Genomic DNA, 9795 nt, shown 5'->3' on the forward strand with positions numbered 1-9795 from the left:
ACCACAACACAACACGACATAGAGACACCACAACACGACATAGACACCACAACACGACATAGAGACACCACAACACGACATAGAGACACCACGACACGACATAGACACCACAACACGACATAGAGACACCACAACACGACATAGAGACACCACAACACGACATAGAGACACCACAACACGACACAACGAGAGACACCACAACACTACATAGAGAGAGACACCACAACACGACATAGAGAGAGACACCACAACACTACATAGAGAGAGACACCACAACACGACATAGAGAGACACCACAACACTACATAGAGAGAGACACCACAACACTACATAGAGAGAGACACCACAACACTACATGAGAGAGACACCACAACACGACATAGAGGCACCACAACACGACATAGAGACACCACAACACGACATAGAGACACCACGACACGACATAGAGACACCACGACACGACATAGAGACACCACGACACGACATAAAGAGAGACACCACGACACGACATAAAGAGAGACACCACGACACGTCATAAAGAGAGACACCACGACACGACATAGAGAGACACCGCAACACGACATAAAGAGAGACACCACAACACTACATAAAGAGAGACACCACAACACTACATAAAGAGAGACACCACAACACTACATAAAGAGAGACATCACAACACGACATAAAGAGAGACACCACAACACGACATAAAGAGAGACACCACAACACGACATAAAGAGAGACACCACAACACGACACAAAGAGAGACACCACAACACGACACAAAGAGACACCACATAGAGACACCACAACACGACACAAAGAGACACGACATAAAGAGAGACCTGAGAAACAACATAGCAGATAAGACGACAACATAAAAGATAAAGTTACATTTGTGGAACAATACCAAATACATTGTTTGTTACATCTCCTGTGCATTCTAAATGCAGACAGGGCGATTGGTGATATACTGTACATTATAATCTGCCATGTTTGGGTCATTCCACCAATAGAGGGCCTTTTGGGTAGTGTAATTTTGTTTAAAAAAAAACATTTATCACGTAATTGTAAAATGTATGCACGCTTTGGATCTGCTGAATCATATTATTTAACTTTCTGTCATAAACCTCCTTACCTCCCTTATCCTACCTCATTTGCACACACTGTATATATACTTTTTCTACTGTATTATTGACTGTGTGTTTTGTTTATTTCATGTGTAACTCTGTGTTGTTGTTTGTGTCGCGCCACTTTGCTTTATCTGGGCCAGAGGTCGCAGTTGTAAATGAGAACTTGTTCTCAACTGGCCTACCTGGTTAAATAAAGGTGAAATAAAATTTTGAAAATAAACAACACGTTAAACTTAATTTTTAAAAATTATATTTTCTCATTTTAGAGGTTAAATTTTTAAAAATGTATGAATGTAGTAGTATCGATAATAAAATGCCAAAATCAAGTAACAGGGTTGATGTTTTCATCTCGTTTCAAAAGTTTCTTTTGAAATAAAATTCTAAAATTAAATTAGTTTCCACCATATTACAATGAGTTACAGATGTAAATGAATCACTGAAATCAAATACATAAATATTCTTCAGACATGACTTTGTCAAAGCAACAAAAATAACCCGGACTTTATAATAATGGAGTTACGTGGATAAAATGACGAGGGACATGTGGAAAATGCAGATTTGTAAATGTTTCATCTGTTTCGTATTGAAAAGCACATCGTTTAATATAACAGGCTTTTAATTCAATATTAATTCACATTTTTCTACTTAAAATATCAACAGTACGCAAAAGGCAATCTCTTCGTGAAACAACACATTTATGGAATCATAAACATTTTATCATAAAAAGGGTGAGGTCCACATCTCAAAACGATACAAACAACATCCTTCAATACATGCCTTTCTCAACAAACAGCAGGGTGTAGTCTGGAGTCAGGGGTGTAGTCTGAGCCAGGAGTGTAGTCTGAACCAGGGTGTAATCTGAGCCAGGGGTGTAGTCTGAACCAAGGGTATAATCTGAGCCAGGGTGTAGTCTGAACCAGGGGTGTAGTCTGAACCAAGGGTGTAATCTGAGCCAGGGGTGTAGTCTGAGTCAGGGGTGTAGTCTGAGTCAGGGGTGTAGTCTGAGTCAGCAGGGGTGTAGTCTGAGTCAGCAGGGGTGTAGTCTGAGTCAGCAGGGGTGTAGTCTGAGCCAGGGGTGTAGTCTGAGTCAGCAGGGGTGTAGTCTGAGTCAGCAGGGGTGTAGTCTGAGCCAGGGGTGTAGTCTGAACCAAGGGTGTAATCTGAGCCAGGGGTGTAGTCTGGAGTCAGGGGTGTAGTCTGGAGCCAGGGGTGTAGTCTGAACCAAGGGTGTAGTCTGAGCCAGGGGTGTAGTCTGAGCCAGGGGTGTAGTCTGAGCCAAGGGTGTAGTCTGAGTCAGCAGGGGTGTAGTCTGGAGCCAGCAGGGGTGTAGTCTGAGTCAGCAGGGGTGTAGTCTGAGTCAGCAGGGGTGTAGTCTGAGCCAGGGGTGTAGTCTGAGCCAAGGGTGTAGTCTGAGCCAGGGGTGTAGTCTGGAGCCAGGGGTGTAGTCTGAGCCAAGGGTGTAGTCTGAGCCAAGGGTGTAGTCTGGAGCCAGCAGGGGTGTAGTCTGAGTCAGCAGGGGTGTAGTCTGAGTCAGCAGGGGTGTAGTCTGAGCCAGGGGTGTAGTCTGAGCCAAGGGGTGTAGTCTGAGTCAGCAGGGGTGTAGTCTGAGTCAGGGGTGTAGTCTGAGTCAGGGGTGTAGTCTGAGCCAGCAGGGGTGTAGTCTGAGTCAAGGGTGTAGTCTGAGTCAGCAGGGGTGTAGTCTGAGCCAGGGGTGTAGTCTGAGCCAGGGGTGTAGTCTGGAGCCAGGGGTGTAGTCTGGAGCCAGGGGTGTAGTCTGAGCCAGGGGTGTAGTCTGAGCCAGGGGTGTAGTCTGAGCCAGGGGTGTAGTCTGAGCCAGCAGGGGTGTAGTCTGGAGCCAGGGGTGTAGTCTGGAGCCAAGGGTGTAGTCTGAGCCAGCAGGGGTGTAGTCTGAGCCAAGGGTGTAGTCTGAGCCAGGGGTGTAGTCTGAGTCAGGGGTGTAGTCTGAGTCAGGGTGTAGTCTGAGTCAGGGGTGTAGTCTGAGTCAGCAGGGGTGTAGTCTGAGTCAGGGGTGTAGACTGAGCCAGGGGTGTAGTCTGAGTCAGGGGTGTAGACTGAGTCAGGGGTGTAGACTGAGCCAGGGGTTGTAGTCTGAGTCAGCAGGGGTGTAGTCTGAGCCAGCAGGGGTGTAGTCTGAGCCACGAGACCACTGAGAGTCAACTTGTTACCAATTTATGCCATGTTTACATAAAAGATTTGCTCAATCGAAATTTGACCACTAGGCACTTATTATAGATCTGATTGGATAGGTATAAGCAATGGATAGTTATAGCCTTCTGATAGGCCAGAGGGAATTATTGTCATATTTCTGTGCACCTATCCAGTTAATTCATACACAAGTGCTTAGTCATTTAAAACAGAGGGTAGTTTGTGTGTAAGAAAAAGGCTAACCTCAGGTGTTGTCGTCCAGTCCCTGTTGAATACTATCTGAAGCATGGCTAACCCTCAGGTGTTGTCCTCAGGCCCTGGGCAGATACTATCTGAAGCATGGCTAACCTCAGGTGTTGTCCTCAGGCCCTAGGCAGATACTATCTGAAGCATGGCCCCAACCCTCAAGTGTTGTCCTGGAGCCTGGGCAGATACTATCTGAAGCATGGCCTAACCTCAGGTGTTGTCCTCAGGCCCTGGGCAGGTACTATCTGAAGCATGGCCAACCTCAGGTGTTGTCCTCAGGCCCTGGGCAGATACTATCTGAAGCATGGCCAACCTCAGGTGTTGTCTCTCAGGCCCTGGGCAGATACTATCTGAAGCATGGCTAACCTCAGGTGTTGTCCTCCAGGCCCTGGGCAGGTACTATCTGAAGCATGGCTAACCTCAGGTGTTGTCGTCCAGTCCCTGTGCAGATACTATCTGAAGCATGGCTAACCTCAGGTGTTGTCCTCAGGCCCTGGGCAGATACTATCTGAAGCATGGCTAACCTCAGGTGTTGTCGTCAGTCCTGGGCAGATACTATCTAGGCATGGCTAACCTCAGGTGTTGTCCTCAGGCCCTGGGCAGATACTATCTGAAGCATGGCTAACCTCAGGTGTTGTCCTCAGGCCCTGGGCAGATACTATCTGAGAAGCATGGCTAACCTCACGTCTTCTTCTATTGTCCTCAGGCCCTGGGCAGATACTATCTGAAGCACTGTTTGGCACTGTGGCAGCTCCTGACATCACTCAAATCAGAAAACATGCTGTGGCTCAAGAGGGTAAGACACCTTCTCACCTATTCCTGGCTAGGGAGCCTCTTAGATGTTTTAATATGGTCAAATGTGCCACAGGGCCTCCAATGCGGTAGTCTGGGCGCTGGGCATGGGTTAAAATCGGGTGGGGGAGAGAGCAAGCCTGCTACAGCTGTATGAGATGAGATGTGAAAATCAGCAACAACAATACATGTTCTATCATAGCGACCATATTTTGGGAAGCCCAAATTTGGGCATATAAAAGTTTATATGTAAAAACTAGTTTCACAAATGAACTTACACATACTTTCCGATTTTTTCCGAACTCACTTCTTTGTTCAGCCTAAATCACTTGCACTGCTCGTGCTTTGGAGGTCCTGAGGGTCATGCTATAGATGGTGATGGACTGAGAGAGATCAGCCAATGAAATTCCAGTGGGAGTTTTTCCCGCTCTTTTGCCATAGGTTCCATTCAAGTCCCTTTCTGAGGCGCTGTGAACAGGAGATTAACCCTAACCCACTGGGCACTTAAACTATAAGAGGGCAATGTTAAGTGCCTAAAGGTGCTTCCACATTATAAGCCCAAGAGTGCATTGATCAATGTGTGCTTGTGTCTATAATGGTATTGAGCTGAGTAGAGGCAGCAGGGGAAACGCTGACTTACTAACGCAGTGCAAGAATATATCTTGTTGTTGCTGCGCTTGGCTTTTCAGCACACAAATTGGAAGACGCAGTGTGGACATATCATAAATGTAACTCCATAGTGGTTGACTCCCTCTCTCTCTCTTGCCCTACCTGTCGTAAGGACCCATTTGAAGGGATCTCAGAAGAGTACAGGAAGGCCCTGGGAGAGGATGAGCACAAGCTGCTCACTGGGTTCTTTAATAAAAGCAGTGCTGATTCCATCCTGCTGGAGATGCACGAGTTCCTGACCCTGGTCCTGAAGGGTCCCCGCGCATCTGACACCTACAGGCCTGACTGGGGGTAAGGCTACACACAGCCTGCAGGACACACCACACACACACACACACATGCCAGTAAATGCCCAACAAGCAACGTGGAGTAGTTGTACTTGCCATTGTATAGAATGCTGAACATTCCATTTTTTCATGTGTAGCATTTAACCCTCTTGAAACGACGTCCACGCGGAAACATTTGCACAGTATGACTTGGGGGAGGGGGGGGATTGATTAAGTGCAATGGTGAACTTGTTTTCTTCACAGATCATTGATGATGATCTTCCCTGATGTTTCGGAACTTTGCAGTACCTTTGTGGTGTACTTCTATCCCTTCAAAGCATACTTTTTGTGGTGTGCTTCTATCCCTTCAAAGCATACTTTTTTGTGGTGTGCTTCTATCCCTGCATACTTTTGTGGTGTACTTCTATCCCTTCATACCTTTTTGTGGTGTACTTCTATCCCTGCATACTCTTTGTGGTGTACTTCTATCCCTTCATACCTTTTTGTGGTGTACTTCTATCCCTGCATACTCTTTGTGGTGTACTTCTATCCCTTCATACCTTTTTGTGGTGTACTTCTATCCCTGCATACTCTTTGTGGTGTACTTCTATCCCTGCATACTTTTTGTGGTGTACTTCTATCCCTGCATACTTTTTGTGGTGTACTTCTATCCCTTCATACCTTTTTGTGGTGTACTTCTATCCCTGCATACTTTTTGTGGTGTACTTCTATCCCTGCATACTTTTTGTGGTGTACTTCTATCCCTGCATACCTTTTTGTGGTGTACTTCTATCCCTGCATACTCTTTGTGGTGTACTTCTATCCCTGCATACTTTTTGTAGTGTACTTCTATCCTGCATACTTTTTGTGGTGTACTTCTATCCCTGCATACGTTTTGTGGTGTACTTCTATCCCTGCATACTTTTTGTGGTGTACTTCTATCCCTGCATACTTTTTGTGGTGTACTTCTATCCCTGCATACCTTTTGTGGTGTACTTCTATCCCTGCATACTTTTTGTGGTGTACTTCTATCCCTGCATACTTTTTGTGGTGTACTTCTATCCCTGCATACTTTTTGTGGTGTACTTCTATCCCTGCATACTTTTTTGTGGTGTACTTCTATCCCTGCATACCTTTTTTGTGGTGTACTTCTATCCCTGCATACTTTTTGTGGTGTACTTCTATCCCCTGCATACTTTTTGTGGTGTACTTCTATCCCTGCATACTTTTTGTGGTGTACTTCTATCCCTGCATACTTTTTGTGGTGTACTTCTATCCCTGCATACTTTTTGTGGTGTACTTCTATCCCTGCATACTTTTTGTTGTGTACTTCTATCCCTGCATACTTTTTTGTGGTGTACTTCTATCCCTGCATAATTTTGTGGTGTACTTCTATCCCTGCATACTTTTTGTGGTGTACTTCTATCCCTGCATACTTTTTTGGTGTACTTCTATCCCTGCATACTCTTTGTGGTGTACTTCTATCCTGCATACTTTTTGTGGTGTACTTCTATCCCTGCATACTTTTTGTGGTGTACTTCTATCCCTTCATACCTTTTTGTGGTGTACTTCTATCCCTGCATACTTTTTGTGGTGTACTTCTATCCTGCATACCTTTTGTGGTGTACTTCTATCCCTGCATACCTTTTTGTGGTGTACTTCTATCCCGCATACTTTTTGTGTGTACTTCTATCCCTGCATACTTTTTGTGGTGTACTTCTTATCCCTGCATACTTTTTGTGGTGTACTTCTATCCCTGCATACTCTTTGTGGTGTACTTCTATCCCTGCATACTTTTTGTGGTGTACTTCTATCCCTGCATACTTTTTGTGGTGTACTTCTATCCCTGCATACTTTTTTGTGGTGCACTTCTATCCCTGCATACTTTTTGTGGTGTACTTCTATCCCTGCATACTTTTTGTGGTGTACTTCTATCCCTGCATACCTTTTGTGGTGTACTTCTATCCCTGCATACTTTGGTGTACTTCTATCCCTGCATACCTTTTGTAGGGTACTTCTATCCCTGCATACTTTTTGTGGTGTACTTCTATCCCTGCATACTTTTTGTGGTGTACTTTATCCCTGCATACTTTTTGTGGTGTACTTCTATCCCTGCATACTTTTTGTGGTGTACTTCTATCCCTGCATACCTTTTGTGGTGTACTTCTATCCCTGCATACTTTTTGTGGTGTACTTCTATCCCTGCATACTTTTTGTGGTGTACTTCTATCCCTGCATACTTTTTGTGGTGTACTTCTATCCCTGCATACTTTTTGTGGTGTACTTCTATCCCTGCATACTTTGTGGTGTACTTCTATCCCTGCATACTTTTTGTGGTGTACTTCTATCCCTGCATACTTTTTGTGGTGTACTTCTATCCCTGCATACTTTTTGTGGTGTACTTCTATCCCTGCATAATTTTTGTGGTGTACTTCTATCCCTGCATAATTTTGTGATGTACTTCTATCCCTGCATACTTTTTGTGGTGTACTTCTATCCCTGCATACTTTTTGTGGTGTACTTCTATCCCTGCATACTTTTTGTGGTGTACTTCTATCCCTGCATACGTTTTGTGGTGTACTTCTATCCCTGCATACTTTTTGTGGTGTACTTCTATCCCTTCAAAGCATACTTTTTGTGGTGTACTTCTATCCCTTCATACTTTTGTGGTGTACTTCTATCCCTGCATACTTTTTGTGGTGTACTTCTATCCCTGCATACTTTTTTGTGGTGTACTTCTATCCCTGCATACTTTTTGTGGTGTACTTCTATCCCTTCATACCTTTTTGTGGTGTACTTCTATCCCTGCATACTTTTTGTGGTGTACTTCTATCCCTGCATACCTTTTGTGGTGTACTTCTATCCCTGCATACCTTTTGTGGTGTACTTCTATCCTGCATACTTTTTGTGGTGTACTTCTATCCCTGCATACTTTTTGTGGTGTACTTCTATCCCTGCATACTTTTTGTGGTGTACTTCTATCCCTGCATACTCTTTGTGGTGTACTTCTATCCCTGCATACTTTTTTGTGGTGTGCTTCTATCCCTGCATACTTTTTGTGGTGTACTTCTATCCCTGCATACTTTTTGTGGTGTACTTCTATCCCTGCATACTTTTTGTGGTGTACTTCTATCCCTGCATACTTTTTGTTGTGTACTTCTATCCCTGCATACCTTTTGTGGTGTACTTCTATCCCTGCATACTTTTTGTGGTGTACTTCTATCCCTGCATACCTTTTGTGGTGTACTTCTATCCCTGCATACTTTTGGTGTACTTCTATCCCTGCATACTTTTTGTGGTGTACTTCTATCCATACTTTTTGTGGTGTACTTCTATCCCTGCATACTTTTTGTGGTGTACTTCTATCCCTGCATACTTTTTTGTGGTGTACTTCTATCCCTGCATACCTTTTGTGGTGTGCTTCTATCCCTGCATACTTTTTGTGGTGTACTTCTATCCCTGCATACTTTTTGTGGTGTACTTCTATCCCTGCATACTTTTTGTGGTGTACTTCTATCCCTGCATACTTTTTGTAGTGTACTTCTATCCCTGCATACTTTTTGTGGTGTACTTCTATCCCTGCATACTTTTTGTGGTGTACTTCTATCCCTGCATACTTTTTGTGGTGTACTTCTATCCCTGCATACTTTTTGTGGTGTACTTCTATCCCTGCATAATTTTTGTGGTGTACTTCTATCCCTGCATAATTTTTGTGGGGTACTTCTATCCTGCAAACTTTTTGTGGTGTACTTCTATCCCTGCATACTTTTTGTGGTGTACTTCTATCCCTGCATACTTTTTGTGGTGTACTTCTATCCCTTCATACCTTTTTGTGGTGTACTTCTATCCCTGCATACTTTTTGTGGTGTACTTCTATCCCTGCATACTTTTTGTGGTGTACTTCTATCCCTGCATACTTGTTTGTGGTGTACTTCTATCCCTGCATACTTTTTGTGGTGTACTTCTATCCCTGCATACTTTTTGTGGTGTACTTCTATCCCTGCATACTTGTTTGTGGTGTACTTCTATCCCTGCATACTTGTTTGTGGTGTACTTCTATCCCTGCATACTTTTTTGTGGTGTACTTCTATCCCTGCATACTTTTTGTGGTGTACTTCTATCCCTGCACTTTTTTCCAGACTGAAAGTTGCTTATTTGTTTTAATACCACCAAATGTCCATCCCAACATTGAAAATCATTCAACTCGTTCTGTGAACCTCCCGTGTGCCATTGTATTGCCTTTCTCTTCTAGTCTGAAAGACACACTTGTAGCATACATGGAGGCGTAAGAACCTGGATATCCCACCTGACGTTGAGAGTTCTTCCCTGAAGAGATCGGCCTGTCTCAGTACATCGAAGCCTGGAAGTTGGCGGTGGCATTGAAACGGGAGAGAAGTCGAAGTGTCTCTAACCTCCACACACTTGAGCATTGATTTAATTATGCAATGGGAAAAAAAAACGACATGTGGCAAACCGCAAATGTAAACATAACTGGAGCCCCCTTGTCATTGGTGAAGGAAGGT

At 44.1% G+C, this 9795-nt stretch overlaps 1 protein-coding gene across 1 annotated transcript; it reads left to right on the forward strand.

The window, feature by feature from the left end:
• The first annotated feature begins 4123 nt into the window (after nucleotides 1-4123).
• On the forward strand, nucleotides 4124-9584 carry LOC135537939 (E3 ubiquitin-protein ligase rnf213-alpha-like). Its single transcript, XM_064963946.1, has 3 exons — nucleotides 4124-4341; nucleotides 5119-5297; nucleotides 9525-9584. Exons 1-3 carry the CDS (start codon nucleotides 4324-4326, stop codon nucleotides 9559-9561), a joined length of 234 nt encoding a protein of 77 aa, XP_064820018.1. The 5' UTR covers nucleotides 4124-4323; the 3' UTR covers nucleotides 9562-9584.
• The last annotated feature ends 211 nt before the right edge of the window (nucleotides 9585-9795 follow it).

Source organism: Oncorhynchus masou, unplaced genomic scaffold, assembly GCF_036934945.1.
Source record: "Oncorhynchus masou masou isolate Uvic2021 unplaced genomic scaffold, UVic_Omas_1.1 unplaced_scaffold_8738, whole genome shotgun sequence".
NCBI classification, from domain to species: Eukaryota; Metazoa; Chordata; class Actinopteri; order Salmoniformes; family Salmonidae; genus Oncorhynchus; species Oncorhynchus masou.

What these genes read in the sequence shown, in the direction of transcription:
- LOC135537939 (XM_064963946.1), top strand. An exon ending in ACCTACAGGCCTGACTGGGG is followed by an intron (nt 5,298 to 9,524) that starts GTAAGGCTACAC and finishes TTTCTCTTCTAG; the next exon opens with TCTGAAAGACACACTTGTAG.